The 21,452-nt window shown below is 33.0% G+C and overlaps 1 protein-coding gene across 2 annotated transcripts in view; it reads left to right on the top strand.

The window, feature by feature from the left end:
* Positions 1-18,037, top strand: part of LOC126975302 (glutamate receptor ionotropic, kainate 2-like) — a 36,245-nt gene extending 18,208 nt beyond the window's left edge. For both annotated transcript variants that reach the window (XM_050823118.1, XM_050823119.1), the window contains 7 exons: positions 1,304-1,503; positions 3,906-4,104; positions 6,139-6,227; positions 6,890-7,020; positions 8,901-9,016; positions 13,976-14,122; positions 15,779-18,037. In XM_050823118.1, the coding sequence (XP_050679075.1) occupies positions 1,304-1,503; positions 3,906-4,104; positions 6,139-6,227; positions 6,890-7,020; positions 8,901-9,016; positions 13,976-14,122; positions 15,779-16,033 (1,137 nt within the window). In that variant the 3' untranslated portion in view covers positions 16,034-18,037. The remainder of the gene's footprint in view (positions 1-1,303; positions 1,504-3,905; positions 4,105-6,138; positions 6,228-6,889; positions 7,021-8,900; positions 9,017-13,975; positions 14,123-15,778) is intronic.
* The last annotated feature ends 3,415 nt before the right edge of the window (positions 18,038-21,452 follow it).

Consider the following 21,452-nt stretch of genomic DNA (forward strand, 5'->3'; position numbering starts at 1 on the left):
TCCTTTTGTACGATCGAATGTGGATACAATTGTTTTAATTAAACTCTAACCAACGTTTTATAAAAATTTTAAATTAAGAATTATGTTTGCATTTTTTGATTTTTTTTCAAAACGGCGTCGGATTTGGTTTTTTATTAAAGTATACTTTATTATTGGTTCCATAATGAAAACAACAGGGAACCCCCAAATTTTATATTCAAATATCTTATTCAAAATAGAATTTAAAATCACTATTCTTTTTATAAAAATAAGGAACGAGACGAGCAGGGCGTTCAGCTGATGGTAATTTAACGCCCTGCCCATTACAATACAGTGCCGCTCAGGAATCCTGAAAACCCCAAAAATTCTGAGCGCCACTACAACTGCGCTCGTCACCTTGAGACATAAGATATTAAGTCTCATTTGCCCAGTAATTTCACTAGCTACGGCGCCCTCCAGACCTTAACACAGTAATGTTTACAGATTACTGCTTCACGACAGAGATAGGCGCCGTTGTGGTACCCATAATCTTGCCGGCATCCTGTGCAAAGGAGCCTCCCACTGGTAAAATACAAAAACACTTAATGAACTGTTGTGCTTATTGAGGTGTTACAATTATTGAAACTGTGATAAGATGTTATGTTTTTACAAATTCCTTCTCTCTTGATTCTAATGTAATTGTCCCACATTAAAATTAAGATACCTACATGTTATTATATCACATAGGTATGCTTCATCGTAATGTATCTATTACTTTATTCGGAAAATTAAAAGGGAAAATGAAATATCACCCAAATTTTGAGGTTGGCGTTATTTACCAGTGCCTCCTTTGCACAGGATGCCGGCTAGATTATGGGGGTACCTCCCACAACGCGTCCTTTTTCTGCCGTGAAGCAGTAATGTGTAAAAATTATTGTGTTTCGGTCTGAAGGGCGCCGTAACAAGTGAAATTAGTAGGCAAATGAGACTTAAAATCCTACCCTCAAGGTGACGAGCGCAATTTTTGTGCCCCTCAGAATTTTTGGGTTTGTAAGAATCCTGCGCGGATTTAACTGCATTTTAATGGGCTGGGCGTATCAGTTACCATCAGTCGAACGTCCTGCTCGTCTCACCTCTTATTTTCACAAATAAAAATTATTTCGTTGAGACCAATTTTTGTCGCACTATCATTACATTAAAAGTAATGAATGTCCTAATTTTTTAAGAAAAAAAAATGCAATAATTATATGAAAGATTATTAATGATTTAATTATATTTCATGTTATAGATCTATTTTATTTATTTCTTATCTAACATGATAAATAGAAAGTTAAATATTTTCTAGGTTTGGTACAACATGGTATTGGTACAGTCAGCTCTAGGGGTTGTGATGATTTTCGTTGGCCGAATTTCTCACAAGGAGTGGCAGAACCCAGTCCCTTGCGTTGAGCAACCAGAGGAGCTCAGTAACCAGTTCAGTCTTGCCAACTCAGTATGGCTCATCATCGGTTCCGTTATGCAGCAGGGATCTGAAATTGCACCAATGTAAGTATAATTTATATCAATATTTTGTACCAGACTCTTATTAGCTACGGTTTTCATTTGAGGAAATGCCTATAATAGTTTTAATGCAAAATCTTACTTAAATGTTTTTATCATGAGATTTTTTTTTTCATAATTTTTATTAATATTGATTCGAAATTGAAAAACACTTAACTGTTTTGAAAAGTAATTCCTTTGAATTGTGACAGAATGTTTAAAAATGAGAATATTGACTTCAAATTTAAAAAGTTTGTCTTACAAAAAATATATGAAACACATTGTTCTAAAATTTATTTTTAGCCATTGGTTAAATTTATTCATTCTAAATTCAAGATGGCGGCCTTCAAAATGGCTTATCAATTTAAGGGAATATGCAATCTGAGAAAAGACGAGAAATAAAATGACAGTATAATATATTTATTATGGCCGACATCATTTCAATAATATATGTATAAGTATCAAATGGAAGATCAATTAGGCTTGGAAGTGATAGTAATCTGAAATATTCTTTATATAAGGGGGAAAGATCCTTTCATATGTAAGAAATTATACTTCTTTAGCATATCAAAACAAAAATAACAATAAAAATGTTATCCTGTGTTCCAATGATAAATAATACATACATCGGCTAACTTCGATCTTATTTATTTTCATAGTATTATGTCCTATGGTATATTGTTATGGGGCAGTGCGGCTGATATTAATACCATCTTTGTGCTGCAGAAGAGGGCTATTCGCGCTATTTATAACCTAGGTCCTAGAGAATCATAAAGAGAAAAATTTAAAGAAATAAACATTTTGACTGTTGCTTCTCAATACATTTTTGATAATGTTCTGTATGTTCATAAACACATTGAGGAATTTTCTAGAAACTGTCACATTCATAATGTTAACACGAGGAACAAACATAAACTTGTTATGCCTACTACTCGGTTGGGTCGAGTTAGTAAGTCTTTTGTTGGGCGATGTATATGCTTCTACAATAATATGATCCCAGAAAATGTACTAAACAAATGTGTTACGAAATTTAAAAGAATTGTTAAAAAACGTTTGTGTAGGAAGGTTTTTATAGCATAAACGATTTTCTTAATGACACCACGGACTGGGAATAAAGCAAACACCCTCAGGCTCTTTAATTATAAATGTTTATTGTACGATATCGCATTGTAATCCATATTTTATATCAAAAAAAAAGCACGCTGAGTTTCTTGCGCCCATTCTTCTCAGGTCTGAGGCAGTCTCTTTTGAATGGGTGGTAGTTTTTGACTTTCAATAAGTGATTTTAAATCCTATTTTGAATAAAAATATTTGAATTTGAATGTGATACCTAATAGACAAAATATGCCCATCGTAAAAATTCGATAAAGTAAGACGTATAATTGAAAAAAAAATAACACAATACTTCAATAATATAAAAGTTATTGAATTATAGCGATTGGCAATAACCACACAAGCGACAAAGTTGAAATATACATTATTTTATAGAATTAAAATACTAATAAATGATAATAATGTGTGTTGGAACTAATATTAACTATTATGGTAATGAGGTAACAAAATTAGCAGTTGGCATTACATTATTTTACAACCACCGATATTGTGGATATTAGATGAATATTACACAATTTTAATGGTAGCATGACTTGGAAATCCATAATTATAATAATAAATACGACCCACCCATATAGCTAGTAGTTAGTTAGTGCCTTTTGAGCCAGAGGTCCCGGATTCGAATTCCGGTGTTAAATATATAATACCCCAGTCTGTGGCAAGATCAGGACAAAGGACAAAGGTCAGGACATCATTTAGCCGCAGATTCTTTCTTTTATGGCGCCGTACCTTTAAAATAAAATTCATAAGGTCTTATTTCTGTATGGTCTAAACATGTACAAATTTAGAGCAATTGCACACGAATGGCTCTTTTTAAAGAATGCTGTCACACAGAGGGACTTCTGGAGATCTTGGATGGTCTCACCACACACTCTTGCACGCATGATTGCACACGCACCCTCGCACATATGCACACACACTCCCTCAAGTTCTCTTCCTCTCACACATACAATCTTATTTATTCTTTATGATTTATAGAATATAAGAAGAATACCATATAGTTTTTTATTTGCTGTATAATAGTGTAATCCTGGTAACTAGTAATACAGGTATTTTACTATCTACAACAGGCACCAGTGATTCAAAACCAAAACTTTAGAGCCCCCTGTATTTTTAAGCTTTTCATTTGTATGTAATTTTGGTTGTCGGTGTACAAATAAAGATTATTATATCCTGCAAGAAAATTTGTCGACCTGACTTCTAATTTTACTTACAAAATATATAGAGAGAATACATAGTACATGCTCTTCTTACCTACCCATAAAACATATCTTGACAGCAAATTTATATTTCAGCGCATTAGCTCCTCGAGTCATCACTAGTGTCTGGTGGTTTTTTACAATGGTGATTGTTGCATCTTATGTCGGTACGTTGGTCGCTTTCCTCACAATTGAGAAGAATGTGATGCCTTTCCAAACAATTGAAGAACTATATGCACACAAATCCATTAGTTATGGATGCAAAAGCAAGGGATCTACAAAACAATTTTTCCAGGTATTATATTTGGTCTATATATGTATATATTTATTAGATTAATAGAGAACCTATGTCGTATAGGCTCTTTCTAGGAACTATAGGATTAAGTTTCAAGTAAACTGCCATCTTAAAAGCCGGTAACACATCTCTGGTATTGGTAAGAGAGTTAAAAGGGAAATTTTCCCATTTTTAAATAGCGTGTAGTTATAAAAAATACAAAATCACTTCCCTTCTAAATATATTTTACATCTATTATTTGATTTGTTTATAATTTTAATGGCGTGATAAAATAGAGTTATTATAAGTTCATGCAACTTTTTTCTCTCTATAGTAGTGTATTTAATTTGTCATTCTAATATTTTTTTTAAATATAAATAAAATCAAAAAAATCCGCTAATACTTTAGGAAATACATTCAGTTAAAATATTATGATGTAATAATCAAAACAAAAACGAAATATGCGATCTGGAACGAAATTTCGCAAACTTTTCTTTAATTCTCCGCGTGCTGCAGAAAGCATTTATAGGCGAGGTGGCGAGCAGACATATTATGTCTGCTCGCGGGAGGCCGGCAGATATACGTTTCTCGTTAAAAATACACTGAGTAAGCAAGACCCTTTGCCTTAACAGGAGTAATTATATAACTTGCTATCATTGACTGTCAAGATGAAAAAGAAAGTGACGGTAATATATTTAATGAAACATTAATTTTTGGATGCTTTCTACAACTGGCGGTCTGTTGTTTATTTATATTGGTGAGTTTAGGATGTCCCTGCATGCAGGAACTCTCTTTTTTTCTGTAATGTTCATATTTTATTTGTCACTGCTATAATTTTTTCAATTTAAATTTATCTTGCGAATTGCTTGCACTTAATGACCAGTGGGCAGCGGCTTTCGACGAAGCCACAAAAGTGGCGCTCTGAATTTTTATTCATTACCTGTCCATTACCAGACTAATTGAGATAGTTAACTTACTATCTATATTCGTTAAAATTTGATAATACCATGGTGTGGTATTATCATATTTTAGCTAGTGCTTACAGCTAGTACACTGGATGAAACCGAACTGAATGTAACGCTTTTCTTGAGTTACAAAATATATAAGCCAATACTCATCTTGATTCCAAAAATAATTCTAAACTAATGAACGGATTTTAATGGGGATTACTTCATGCAGTGCAGTTTAGTCCGACGCGAGAGATAGGATAGTATTTATTTCGATAAGCGATTCATAATTTGTTTTATATGGCCATATTATCTATGAGACAATTTATTGACGTATCTGTACAATACCTGTGGGAGACTCCTTTGCAGAGGATGCCGGCTAGATTATGGGTATCACAACTGCACCTTTTTCTGCCGTCAAGCATTACTGTGTTTGGGTCTGTAGGGCGCCGTAACAAGTAAAATTACTGAGAAAATATGACTTAACATCAGCTTATGTCTCAAGGTGCCGAGCGCAATTGTAGTCTCGCTCAGAATATTTGGGATTTGCAAGAATCCTGAGCGGCACTGCATTCTAATAGTCAGGGCGTATTAATTACTTGCTCGTCTCGTCCCTTATTTTCATAAAAAAAATTAAAAATATTTATATCGTAAGGATTTTTGTTATCATGTGACAGTTGATAAGGACTTGAGTGTTGTTTTTTACCGATTGTGTTAGAACGGACAAAGGGCCAGTACTGAATTCTTTTTCTTCAATCTTTGATAATTCCTCCAAAGTCATCTCAGATCTCGGCTTCGTTGTAGTAGTCATTATTGCGAAGAGAGGGTATTTAAGTTTTTTAACAGTGATAATTAACAATTACAAGCAAAGTGTTACCAAAATACTTTTAGTAATTTAAAGTATCTTCCAAGTTCCAGTTCCACTCTTGACTTCATAAGAATTGAAATGTCAAACAGGAAAAGCAAACTGATCGACCGGCGCGGTAGGTGGTAATTTATTGCATAACTAGGCATCCATAGGCATAGATAAACAACTTATATCTAATCTCAACATTATTTAACTAACGGTAAAGCCTTCTGATAAGAATATTTATTTATCCTATTTTAGGATTCATCAAATCCAATCTATCAAAAAATGTACGAAAAAATGCGTAGAAAAGGATGGTTGGTGCAAGATAACGATATCGGTGTTGATCTGTAAGTATATGTTTGATCTATCTAAACTATTTTATTACCTAAGGCTTATGGCTATATACCTATACCTATGGATATTTTATTAACTTGCCCCACAAAGTTTTGTTTACGGGGAAATCTGAATATTTTGAAAGAGATTATGTTATAATCTTTTATTTTAATTTATTTTATACAATATTGGGGAAAGCAGCACGTAGCAGATAATAGTAGACAATAAAAGTAGGATAAGACCTAACAAAAATGGGGGCAAAAATAAATTACTGCGATCTGAGGTCGGGAAGTGGAGGGGGGGGGGTGTTTAAAGGTAAAAAACGGTTTGCCAAAAACAGCCAAGTTGTAGGTATTAAAAAGATCTAACTTTAGTTTTCACACTTTTTTCACATGACCATAATTAAAATTTATGTGAAAAATTCAAATAACCAAGTTTTTGGTTTTTTATTTTTATCTTTTACAAAATTAACTTATTTCCTTTTTAAATTTATAAACAGCTTTGATTAATTCTAATCCATATTTTTGCTGCTACGAAATAACAGTTATGAATTTGCTTTCTTTCATTCTTGTTATAGTCTCTTCCTTTTCCAATAGGTTTCATCCTAATTTATTTCTTTTTGGTTTCAAAAATTATCGACCCTGGTCTAATTGTATCAATAATATATTAATTGTAGGGTTGAAAATTCGACGTATGCATTTTTCATGGAATCTACATCAATAGAATATGTAACTGAGAGACATTGCGATTTGCTCCAGATTGGAGGTCTACTAGACTCGAAAAGCTACGGGATTGGGATGAAAAAAGGTAAATATTTATGTAGGGTTGCTACTCATTATTAGCTCAGGATTTTATTATTTTTACCCCTAAGATAAGTTTTTTAAATTTATATAATATACATAATCTATATATATATATATATAAAAGAAATTGCTGTTGGTTAGGCTCGCTAAAACTCAAGAACGGCTGGACTGATTTGGCTATTTTTGGTCTTGAATTATTTGTGGAAGTCCAGAGAAGGTTTAATAATGAATAAATATGAAAATACTCGGAATTAAATAAAAACAACAATATTTATTTTCCTTTGATGTGTCCCCCGTGCGTCGTTCGGAAATCAAATAAAAATAATAGTTTAAAATTAATAACTTAGAATTTTTATATCTTTCTAACTTTCTCAGGAGGTAAAAAATAAACTTCCTTAAAACACGGGTAATAACACTTAAAAAAGGACTTCTTTTGTTTGTTTTAAGTTAATTAAGTATATACAAAAGTTTAGGTCTTTTATCGATTGAGGCGGTACGAAGTCTGCCGGGTCAGCTAGTATCAAAATACATTTTTGCCTTGATTGTTGCACAAGTTGCATCATAATAAAACCATCCCCTATTTTCATTATTAATGTGTTATTTCTTACTTTCAAGTTGCTGCACAATGTTCCCAGCCACTGTTCAGGCATTATCTATAAATAAATTTAAATGTTTTATAAAAAAATGGCTCTGTCGTAAATCCTATTACTCCACTGCTGAATATCTAAATGGTCGGACAGCCTGGGACTAGATTGTGATTATTTTATAGCGATAGAAATGACTGTACAATATTGTATATTTTTATTGAAAAGAGCGCAAAAAAAAGAATGCTGGGAGAGTTTCTTGCGCCGCTTCTTCTCTCTCAGAGCGCCGTTTCCGAAGCGGTAGTAGTATAAGAAATGACATCAAAAAGAATTCTAAAGGTATCAATTTGGAGAAAAAAATAAATGCCACTCTTAATGCCGTATCAGAACGTGTCAATCTATCCACATGTATTTTGACTAAGTTCACAATGGCGGTCTCTTGTATTTTAGAAATTGTTTTAATACTAAGACAAAATATTACTTGTTTAAAATTTAATCATTTATTTATTACAATTTAGTTAGTTCTATTATATCTCCACTGGTTTTAACATTGTTTTTTAATGAAAATAAGAGACGAGCAGGACGTTCAGCTGATGGTAATTGATACGCCCTACTCATTACAATGCAGTCCCGCTCAGGATTCTTGAAAAAGCCAATAATTCTGAGCGGCACTACAATTGCGTCACCACAAGCTTCACAGCAGGAATAGACGCGCACAGGTACCCATAATCCCTAGATTATGGGTACCTGTGCAAAGGACCCTCCCACTGGTTTGACATATATTAAGTACCTGTAATCTATATGACTAAGCTTTTAAATTGTAGGTACCTATTAATTTGACAAATTGTAATTATTTTTATTGACAACTGCACTAAGGCATTAGGTATATCATATAATGTAAGTGAAAATTTAAAATTATAATAAATAAAAGATGATGTTTGACGGATGAAATAACCTGATAGCGTTAATAGGCTTAATAAGCTGTTGATGTTATTATGTTAAGGACATATAAAGTACGAGTGAAGTTTCTTTTTAATGATTTTTAAAGAATTCTTTTTGATGGCAATAAATTCAATACCACCACTTCGGGACCAAATATCGCACTGAGAGAGAATTTCCAAGGGAATGTTTACTTTCATCGATATTTTACAGTTATTTTTTGTATCTTCATAGAAAAAGTATCTTAAAATGTACATAGCGTAGTAAATGTTGTTAAAATTGGGAAAAAATTTGAATTTATGAGTTACTGCGTGTTTTATCTACGTACATAACATTTTTATATATAGTATACTACTTACAGGGTCTCCATATAAATTCCTAATAGATGGCGCGCTAATAAAGCTTAAAGAAACAGGAGAAATACAAAAACTGAAGGATATTTGGTGGAAAGAAAAAAGGGGTGGTGGAAAATGTGGAGTAAGTTAAAATCTGTCGCATCAATATTTTATATATAACCTTTTTGTCTTTCATCTTTTATTTATGTTCCGTACACTACATGATTGACAAACCGCGGTTTGTAAGACGTTGTTGTCATGCACACTAACGTGATAAGCCTGGCCTGTTGTAATGTGTTGCCTTACAGCTAGAGGCTCTATCTAGATGTATAAATGATCTAAGACCGGAGGCCGTAATTGAACTATTTTCAAGAGTTCAAGATTATTAAGAATTAAAATTAGTTCAATAAATGATGGAGTTATCTACTTACGGCCGCTCCCAATATTCAGTCTATCTCTTATTTGAGATAAAAATCTTAACTATCGTTGACTTTTCTGTCCCAATAAATTTATCGACGGTAACTCACCTTATCCGTACACACTGTCTGTCAATGGGACGGCGTATAGCTTAACAGCGATAGAAGTTTGTAGTTCACGCATCCCAATATAAGGCGATAAGAATGACTTATCGGGTAAATTGGGACAGCTTCAGATTATTCACAGCTAATTACTGACAGTGAAAGGTAGTAATTTATCACTATCTGTAGATAGTATATTAGAAACGGCCGTTAAAATATATTCGAGAGAGGCGATTGCTAGTCTATGCGTCATGTTCGCGAACGGGCGCTACTTGTGGTGGCTAAACGATCCTGTCATCGGAACTCTACTTCATGTATTAAAAAATTTACATTGTGGACATAGATAATTAAAAAAAAATTAAAACAGGCCAGGTTACTTTGGTGTGCGTGACAAGCCACGTCTTACACTTGCAATTTGTATGTCACTTTGTGTTGGTGTGCATGCAGTTCTCAAAATAGAGGTTAACAGTCAACCTCAATTTTTTTCGATGTTTTCACCACTTTCACAGTCTATCTGGGCGTTTAAATGATCTAAGGCTAGGAAATGTAACTTTTATTTATATGATGCAATTTTTTTGCTCTTGCATGCATCTAATGTACTCAATAACTCTTGCATCATGTTTGAGTATTTGCGTTGATTGTAATTAAAATATTATAAAAAAAATCTGTCAGTTTTGATTTAAATGGGTGGCAATGAGATTATTGCCATTTCAAATCAAAATGACTTATCTTAACACTATCACACACACACACACACCCATTCGTAGAAGGCATACTTTTATTTTAACATCACTGACACTATTTTTAATTTCATTTTAAGAATTTGATTTCACTATGTATAGAATGTCATTTGATGTAACTGGTATCGAGGCGAAGTCACTGACAGCTGAAACACATTTCAAACTCGTTTAGCTGTCTTTACTAACTGTATGTTAATAATATAATTTAGATACATATTTCAAACTTGTACTATTTGAGAAATAAACATAATTAGTATTAAATACTTCTCATGAAGGCTCAACGTTTTCCGTAGTAGTGGTAAATGGTAAAATATATAACTGTCGACATTTAACGTGTCGTTTCTTTGTCCTTAATTAATAAACTGATATAGATTTGATTTTATGATTAAAAACATAAAGATCCACGCTTTGATAACCGGATCTAATTTTTGAGGTCGCTTGAAAACTTACATGATAGTCAAATTTTTACTTAGTATAGTATTGACCCACCTGACTGTATCTTTCTCACTCGGGTACAACCGGCGGTCTAGAGTTACCAGTGGGAGGCTCCTTTGCACCGGATGCTGGTTAGATTATGGGTACGACAACAGCACCTATTTCTGCCATGAAGCATTAATGTGTAAACATTACTGTGTTTCGGTCTGAAGGGCACCGTAGCTAGTGAAATTACTGGGCAAATGAGACTTAACATCTTGTGTCTCAAGGTGACGAGCGCAGTTGTAATGCCACTCAGAATTTTTTGGGGTTTTTCAAGAATCCTGAGCGGCACTGCATTTTAATGGGCAGGGCGTTAAATTACCATCAGCTGAACGTCCTGCTCGTCTCGTTGCTTATTTAAAAAAAATAGATAGTGATTTTAAATTCTATTTTGAATAAGATATTTGAAAATAAAATTTGGGGGTTTCCTGTTGTTTTCATTATGGAACCAATGATAAAGTTTACTTTAAATAAAAATCTAAATCCGACGCCGTGAAACAGAAATGTGTAAGCATTACTGTGTTTCAGTCTGAAGAACGCCGTAGCTAGTGAAATTACTGGGCAAATTAGACTTCACATCTTATGTCTCAAGGTGACGAGCGCAATAGTAGTGCCACTCAGAATTTATGGGTTTTTCAAGAATCCTGAGCGGCACGGCATTATTAATGAACAAGGCGTATCAATTACTATCACCTGAACATCCTGCTCGTCTCGTCCCTTATTATCATAAAAAAAAAGTTCAACCAATCGAGCCTTGCATCATTGAGGAGTGAAAAGCATATGTCTGTATTTTTCTCGCTCGGGTACAGTCGGCGGTCCCGCAATCACCCGATCGAGCCTTTCACCTCAGAGCGTGACGGATCAGCCTAACTTATTACAGACGAAGAAATGTGTGTGCGCCAAAAGATGTTAACACTTCAAAAGTAAAACGTTTTTTTTTATTCATTTATTTATTCAAGATCCACCAACACAGAATACACATGTCAATTCATAAAATTGTAACATTAAGTCCAAAAATCGTGTTCCTACAATTACTGGTGAACACATAATGCACATAAACATACAAACAATTTAGTTCTTAATTACCTATATGAAAGTCCTATAACGTTAACATGTCAAAACAATAATATAATACATAATAGTTAAAAGAAACTAAAAAGCACGCTTTAATATATAATAATATCTTAAAAAGCACACTATTTTCAATTTAAATTTATTTTCTATTTTTTAGTTAAATTTTCTATAAAAGCGTATTTTTAAAACTATTAAGTACTGTAACATCAATTCCTCCCTTATCGACTATGGATGAAAATTATATAAATTAACAAAAATCATATTTTGCAAAATGAAAAATTGAATAATTTTATCAAATTAGTGTAATGTCATCGGTCCTCTATCCATAAATCTACAAAGTTTGAACGAAATCTAGGCGTTTAGAGTGGGTCAAAATCGCGCCCAAAGAAGTCCACAAATCGTTACAAGCTAAGTTTCCGTACACTTCTGTCATGTTTAGCATAAACATAACATAAAGGCAAACCATTGCAATAATTTTTATTCCAAGATGTGCTTTCGTTTCATATGTTTACTAAAAGTTACTACACCCATAGAAGGAATCCCATTCCATTATATTGACGAAGTTTCCAACAAATACCTGAAATAGCGATATCAACATACATTACCTGTGAATGCAAATGTTTGTTGTCTGATCCGAGATGTTTGAAAAGAGCTCAGACAGTCTGAAAAATTATTCACTTTGATCTAAAAAGGTCATGTTTCAGTCATATTGTAATCTATAAATAGCTTTGCTTATGAACATTCAGAATGAGTTGTGGCATCAAAGTGCATTTGCTTTATCGAATATGAAAATATTACTTACTTTCTCTCGTTACTTCTTTTGTAAAGTATTGTGAAGTATTTACTCAAAACTTTAATGAAACAAGTGAGCTGAAAATCTTTATGATGTTAGCAGTCAACAGTTTGCAAACATTGTTCCATTACTATATTGATCATTGAAGACCGGCTTGTGGGTTTAGTTCCCGCTGGGAATTGCAATTTTCTTAACGTTTGAGTTTTAGCTCGTTGAATGAGGTAATGTTTAAATAATGGCTTACGGCGGAGCAACGAACTGCCGTTCTCAAAATATGTAAGACCCCAAAAAGTACCCTCAAGTAATCTGTTTTTTGCATCAAAAAAAATCTTGTATAATTTTGCACCCCCACTGCACCGACTCCTTCCACTTGTGTCGCCTATTTATCGCGAAGATGTCCTTATAAATTTTTCCTTACTTTGATACTGAAGTGCGATCGTATTTTTAACCGACTTCAAAAAAGGAGGAGTTTCTCAATTCGTCGGTATGTTTTTTTATGCATCTAAATCCAGCGTCCAAGTAGCATTTCACTCTTTAAGGCTTAATTGCTGTACTACAAAGTCATACAAGGAAAAAAACAGAAGAAAAATATATATTAGAAGAAATATGATTCACTGAATGCGATAAACATATTTATAGCGAATAAAAGTGAACGAGGAAGTATTTTATTTTAGCATCGAAAAAACGTGTGTATATAGTAAGAAGTAAAAACTTTATCAAGGTTATTAATAGAAAATACAACTATTTTAATTAATCATAAAGTAAAAACATTTTCAAAACATAAAACTGTAAGTGTTAAAACCCGAAAAGCGGATATGTAGTTGAAAAACATGGAGTCAGACACCATTTTGTTTTTATAAAATATTCTGCATCTACTCGCATAGTGAAACTCTAGTTTTATTTCCTGGCATTTTGAAATATATCCATATAATCATAATTCATATCTCTGGTACATGTGCATTGTGTCAACTATAATTGAAACAGCGCCGCTACAAGCAAATCTAATAACTGTCCTCGTTGTATAATACATGCTACAGTCTGTCTTAATTTTCATAACAAGGAAAATTGATTGGTTTGGTCGACTGTACTGTAAGCGCACCATCTTAATTGATCAACCTGCAAATAAATTTAAGTCGTTATGAACCGTTCTAGAATGATCATTTAGATTTTCTTTCCCAAATTTGGAAAGATCACTCAAAGACACGTAATTCCTGGAAAAAGTTTTGTGGAATTGTTGCTTTCTCTTGCTTGTTGCTTGATAGACAGGACCAGGAGGGACCTCTAAATTAATAAACAATACTCAATCTTACAACGATTAATTAAGATTTCAAATGCGGGTAGCACGGCATTCTTCACATCAAACATGACGTCGACAACGAAATGATGTTCTATGCACCTGAAAGAATAGGCGAAAAGTTGGATTCTGAATTTGTTTAGAATCCAGGCCTGTTTTGATTTTAGAATATGGTCATTAGTAAAATTCTAATTATATTTAACAGGAGCAACGCAAAGATGATGATCAACAGCTGGGAATGAAACACATGATGGGGCCATATGTTGTTCTGGGTGTTGGATGCTGTATCGGTATTGTAATTAGTACGTTGGACATGCTTTGGGGTGTCTTTAAACGATCTGTCAAATATAAGGTAAGTTTTCACGACACGACTATAACTTTTCAGGTGAATTAATTGAATTATCGTAACACAAACGGTATTATTGCAATGGTTTTTCAAATTAGTTAAGCTGTTAAGTTTCTTTAAAGCTCTCCGTACACGTGCTATTCTTCGAAAATTGACAAATCTTTGACTCATTTCATCTGCAGTCCCCCTGAAAACGAGATCAGAGGGCTTACCATCAACTTTTAATAAGCGATGCGAATCCGATGCAGGTCAGTTTAGGTACCTAAACTGAATCACTAAAATTCGTACCATGAAATGCCTTTTACTCAATGGCGTTTGGATTGCTTAAGAAGAACGAACGAAATAAAATTGCGTTTCGAAACCTAAAATGATATGATTTTACCGGTTTTTTTGCGTAGAAAATACTAAAAATACATTTTAAAATTGCGCAATTACGTGAAATTATAAACCATTAAGCCCTTTTTTATACTTATTAAGTAATAGTAATATAAATAAATATAGTTCTTTGAATTACAAATTAAATGTTAGGTATATTCGTAAAAATAACGAGTTATGAACGCACCTTTATTGATGTTTGATTTGACAGGACCACAGAGTCAATTTTTTTTAATTCGTTCTTGCGAACAGGCTATAGCCCGGGCCCTTACTGCCTCGTCTTTAGTATTTTCATTTTTGGTATTTTTTTTCAGTATTTTTTTTACAAAAAAGTTAAATAAAGTATTCTCATCTCATCTTTAATCAGTAAATTTTTCTTTTCTATGTATTCACTATTTTTTAAAAGTTATTAACAACACGATTCACTTTCCTCTAAGAAAGTAGCAACTTTTTTCGAATCGGTCACTTTGACAAATAAGTTATCCAGTTTAGGTTGAAATAACACCTCATGGTACGAATGAATGAACGAACTAAATCAGTTTGCGATTCAGTTGATATCATTTTTGACATTCAATTGACATCATTGCGATTTAATCAGTTGAGTTGACGTCAACCTAAATAAGTTAGCTCTAATCACGTCGTGGTACGAAATAGGAATGCAGTTCATTTTAGGTTGTCAATTGAATCGCAATAAGAGTTCATGGTAGGCCCGCTTGAAACATCGGGTTAGTTAAAATAAAAATGTAACTTTTACGCAAAAACGTAATGTTAAAACACAGTTACAATTACTCGCGTTTTAATCCTTTAATAGTGTTTTATTTAAATTTGTAACACTCGCGTTAATCACACTACTACTATCACTTACCTTTTCTTTCAGTAAGATTGAAAAGTTTAAATTAGTTATTCAACTTTATGTTAGAGTATTATTTAATTTAAATAGATATAGTAAATGAAAGTTACTAACCGAAACCTATGTTACAAACAATAATATTTATTATGATGATCTTTTTTTTTTCTCTTTTATATTTTAATTGTTACTAAGCACATACATTTTATTTTTTGTTTATATAGATGTACGTGTTTATCTCTCTCTCATATAATTTATCTGTGGCTAATGTAGTTGGTTTCACAATTAATTAACGTTTATATGTATTAGTTAAAGTTAAATATTATTATTGTGTTACTGTTTATTGGTCCTAATAAAGTAAATAAATTCTTTAGTTTAATTAATCCTTTGATGTGACACACATGATAACGCTTCTAAATATTAATGAATATCTCTTGCAGACAACGTTCAAGTACGAATTAATTGAAGAATTGAAGTTTGCTATCAAGTTCAACGGGGATATAAAGCCAGTGAAACGTCCGCCCAAAATGAGTGGTAGTGTCGAAGCGTTGGCAGAAGAAGAAGCAAAAGATGAAGTGAGATCACTTCGATCTATACGTTCGTCTGATACGAACAAGACTCACCATTCTCATAGGTCGAGGCATTCTTCTAGCAGTCTCAGTGTTGCGTTTGCAAGGCGAAGAGATTACTCTTAAGTCAATGTTTTTAAAATATAGATACTTTTAATACTAACACCGATAGGATTGTTCTGCTTAGCACAGCGACACATCGAAATTTGGGAAAAAGATGTCGTGATAAATCAATAGGATAAAAGATACAGTAAATGTTTTTCATTCACGCTTATATGAAGGATATGATTGTAATAATAAAACCTATTTCCAATTTATATAGAAATTACAATCTATGCGGAGGTTGTGGTACCGTTAAGTTCAATAAAGAGGCTTATTCCATCGTCAAGTTAGTAGAGACAGAAATTTATTTACTCTTGTTATATTAAAAAAATAAACAACATTTAATCCTCAACTTTTACACTCTGAAATAAATAATAGATATAATCGATTTTAACCGGTAATAACAGTTAAATTTAACCAGTTTGAAAGGGCTTCACTATTGATGCAAGAATTTGTGGTGTTATGAAGTTAAAAATATGTTAGTTATATATATGTTGTCTACTCAAATATATAATGTGGATGTTAAAAATAAAGCTTAAGAAAATAGCTACTATCTTTGCAATAATTAGTTATTTTATCTTTAAAAAAACTGCGGATTCTTTTTAAGTTTTTGACGTACTTCTCGTGGAAAATTAGCATATATGGTACACGTACGCTCGTTTGTCCTCCTGTTGCATAAAAAAATGAAATATTTAATAATATTGATAAATACAAGGGTATTATTAAAGTACAATAATATTGACACACTTTTTACAAAAATTATCTTGCCCCAAACTAGGCATAACCTGGACTATGGGTACAAGACAGCGATATATTTATTACAATATACTTACTTAAACATACGTAAATACAAATAAATATCCATCACTCGGGAAAAAAACATTCATATTCATAATTTAAATGATTGAATCGGAATTTGAATCTGGGACCTCTAGCTTAGTAGTCAGGGTCACTATCCATTCGGCTATATTGGTTGTCTATCGCCGTATATCTATTACAAATCGTTATATCAATTTGATAGTGTTATAATTAATTATATCTTACTACTTGCAACTGCTTACGCTTCATTATGGCTGATTCTCATTGTGAAACCGTAGTGCGGCTTAACGTAGAGTATTTGTTAAGCTAGACGAGAGATTGTCTCCAGAGAATCTATAATATTTCAATTATTTCAGATTATTATTCCTTTGAGATGAAGGTAATAATACTCGAGTTAAAATCTTGTTATAATATCTTTAATATTACCATAAATCCACATTCATTATAAAAATATTCAAATAAAATATGATAACATAATTTTATTGACGATGCTGGACTCGAACCCACGACCTCTCGCGTTCCGTGCGAGTGCTCTGCAAACTGAGAAAACTGTACGAGTGACGTATCGTCATAAAATCTTGTATGCTTGGTTCAACTCTCAGGTTGTAGCTTCATTTACAGGATCTACTTTACAGTTGATAACCTGCTCAAACCCAATATTTGCATATTAGGAAATTGACTTGAGATGTTGCTCTTGTAAATCTAAATAATTTGTTATGTTCTTAAAGTGATAAGCCTCACTTCTAGGATTAACACACGAATAAAATTTGAAAAAAAAAAATTATGAACGATGCGGGACTCGAATCCACGATCTCTCGCGTTCCTTGCGAGTGCTCTGCCAACTGAGCCAACCGTTCGAGTGACGTATCGTGATAAAATCTTGTATGCTTTGTTCAACTCTAAGGTTGTGGCTTCATTTTGTTTTCAAATTTTATTCGAAAATTAATCCTAGAAGTGAGGGTTATCACTTTAAAAACATAACAAATTGTTTATAAAAATATTTTTATGTATTGTGTGCACTGCTAAAATTTGCTTATTTTTAGTGTACAACAAAACATATATTTGGTAATTGTTTTCTGTTCAAGTCCGCACAAGCTTAAAGATTTATTAACTTCTTTTGTTTTATGACATAAAAGTCTTCCGCAGCGGGAATATATTTTACTTGTGAGTAAATTATTGTAGGCGCATAAAAATATAATTTCTGTTAAATGTTGTGGTTTTATTTTCGTAATATTTATATATTAAGTCATTAGCATCACCAACAAAATAATCACTTAATATTATTCTAATCTAATCTAAATCTGAGTGTTATTCCACTTACAGGCAGCAATATAATATTATATTACATACTTATACATACTATGAAGTTTATATGCAACTATTTAGTTATTAGTGCATTTTTGTCAGCTAGGCATTAAATAATTATAATTTGAGTGATTTCAGTAGTATTATTTACTATATCTTTTTTGATTTAGCTAGATATCTTGTTGAATTTTGAAGTAAAACTTCTTTAGAATCGTTTTGATTTGAAACTCGATGAAACGAAAAAACGAGACGATAGAGACGAGACACAAACAGGTACAGGTAAATCTTTGGGGGAGGCCTTTGTCTAGTAACAGACGTCTTCCAGCTAAAATGATGAATAAAAATGTGTCAGTATCTCAATGTATTAAAAATATACAATGTATTATAATAAGCCTTTATATGTATTTTTAACAATAGTTTGTACAATAGTTTACAGTAAACACAAAATTTACATTGTATTTGTAATTTTGCTTTGGTTAAATTTTAGTCATATAAGTGTAAGATTAAATTAAAATATATTTACAATTATGGGTTAACAAGAACCCCTGTATGAGTAAAGACCTCCTCCAAAGATGCCCATTTTTGTCGGTCTTGTGCTATGGAGCACCAGTCTATGCCAGCTAATCTTTTCAGATCATCTTTCCAGCGGGCTAAGGGTTTCCTCCTTCTCCTCTTGCCTGGAGGTCCTTTCCTATGTGTAGAGAATTTCCAGGTCTGGATTCCATAAGTTAAGCTTGGTAGTAGATATATGTTCATATCTTTAGCTTTGAGAAGTATTGGTAAGTTACTTTTTAATATATCTTTTAGGATCCAATATTTATTCCAGGTTTGATGAATCCTTCTCTCTATTGCTATGATGTTCCTGTCTTTCTCGAAACATGTCCATTTTCCCAGGTAAATATAATCTTCCGCATATTCGAAGGGGTCACCATTGACAGTTATAATTCTTTTTCGTGTATTAGTCATTATTATTATTATCTTAGCCTTCGTTAGATTCATTTCCAGTCCTACATTCGTACTCGCTTTTTGTAGAGACTCTATCATGGATTGCATTTCATTTACTGTCACGGACAAAAGTATCGGTTCATCGGCGAACCTCAGATGACTTAAGTCGGCGCCTTTTACATTGAGCCCTTTTTAACTCCAGTCCAAAAATTTAACATCCTTACGTAAAAAGATCAACCAGAAAATCAACAATAATGCTTTTTTTAAATTCGTATTTTTAAATATAGCAACTCATTTTTGTAACAAAGAGCTAACTAATAATAAAGTATCGTATACAATGCTTATAGCTGACGTTCATTATTTATGAAAAATTGTTGTATAAAATAATATTGTTCGGGTCGCCATTTGTTTTACTAATGGATATACCGTAAAAGATGGTGGGTTCGGTGTCCGGTTCGCCGTAGACGCTCAAGTAATGGATACTTTATCAAAACTATCCCAACATGATGTATGGATAGTATTTTGTTTCAAGTTTAGACTAGACGCAGGATAACTGCTCTTAACAAATTGATGTCATTTGTTTTGCATGTGTTGAGAATACTAATTTTGACGATGTCTCAGTGACTAATACGCGAGGGGTCCCTGGTTTGAATATCAGAGATGTAATGGAGGAATTGTTGTTTATATTTGTGTTTTATAAGTTTTTTTTATTGGAAGTGGAGGAGGATGTTTAAGTTTATATGTATATATGTTTAAGTATCTTGTTTTTGGAAAGTGGGACGATCGTATGGACACGATAGGTACTAGAGTGCCTGAATCGACGCACGCACACATACATATGACTAACACAGCCGCTTAGCAATTTTGGGAAGACAACAGAAGACCTTTGACCTATAAGAGGCGGAGTATCCTCAGTGGACACAAGTAGGGTAGGTCCTCTGGCTGAATATTGAGGGCTTTGAGGCACCCCGCCCTCATTGTTTCGATGGCCTCACACTCCAGAAGGATGTGTTTAGGGGTCTTCGTATGACTCTTGGCAACATATAAATAGTCCGGATTTACTAAGGTCTATTTTTGCCAGGAGATTTGAAGTGTGTAGAGAAGCCGGTGAAGGATCGTAAATGACTCCTGGTTTGTCTTTGACAGAACAAAACTTTTGAAAGCCACGCCGTGAGCTGCCGAGACTAGTTGCTGTCTGATATAAATTAGCTGCTCTGCGCCGTCCGTCTCAACCGGTCAGATCAACCATGGTATTTGTTGGATGCAATTACTAATTATGATAGTTATCACGACTATCATGTTCACGAAGCATCCTTACACAAACAATGAATACAAGCTCTAAAGGTTGGTGCACCCAATATACGATAATTTATATATTTTATATAGTTTATTCTTTATTACTTTTTATGAAATAATTTATATTATTTAAACAATTTGTTATGTATATTACAGCCATTCTAAAATACTATATTTAATTGAAAAGAGTGACCGAAGCTTCTTTCTATGTTCTTCTCACGAGTTCAACTTTTTCTGAACATATTATGGTAGATTAAGTTATTTAAAAGAAATATTTATAGTGACGATTCTAAAGCGCTTAATTTAAGCCTAATTGAATAAAGTTTATTTGACTATGAATTTGTGTTTAAATGTATTTTAATCATCAAATGCCCGATCATGAGTTTTGTATATCTTTTTTCGGACTTGCAATCTATCTTTGACTGTGGTGAATGTGTTCAGGACAGCCAAATCTCCGAAATACAAGATTAGGTGGTTCTGCTCCTGGAACGTACCTACTTCCTTGTTCCGTCTCATTCTCACGTGTTTGCAAGTCCAGAGTTTTCATTCTTTCCTTTTAGGGTTTGAGTATATTTACCAAAAGCTTGAATATTGTTTTGAATTAAAATTAAATTTACCCTCGCGAAAGAGTGGTCACTGTTAGTTTTTGTATTTCAAACTAATTACAATGCTGGTAATAAAAATACACCTTGTATATACACACCTTACATTGCTACGTACGCTTGCAACGCTATGGATATCGAATGACTGTGAACAACGAATGTGCAGCAATGGTGTTTGAAATGACGGATGAATAAAATCCTTTGACATGAAATATTTTAATTGGTATAGTTGACAGTTTTGAAAGAATTTCCGCAGTTAAATACACTGAAATAAACCACATTTAGGTTTTGTTTTACATCCACCCTGATAATTAATACTTAATCACTACTAACTGCTGGTTATTAGCTGGTTTTACTTGTAGTACATTATTTTCGTCCTATTGTAATTAGGTCCAGATCTGGGAATGGCATCCATGAGAAAACCATAAAAGTCTTAAATTTGCTTTAAGTATGTGCGCGACAAATTTACGAATAAC

This window comes from Leptidea sinapis, chromosome 35 (genome assembly GCF_905404315.1).
Source record: "Leptidea sinapis chromosome 35, ilLepSina1.1, whole genome shotgun sequence".
NCBI lineage: Eukaryota > Metazoa > Arthropoda > Insecta > Lepidoptera > Pieridae > Leptidea > Leptidea sinapis.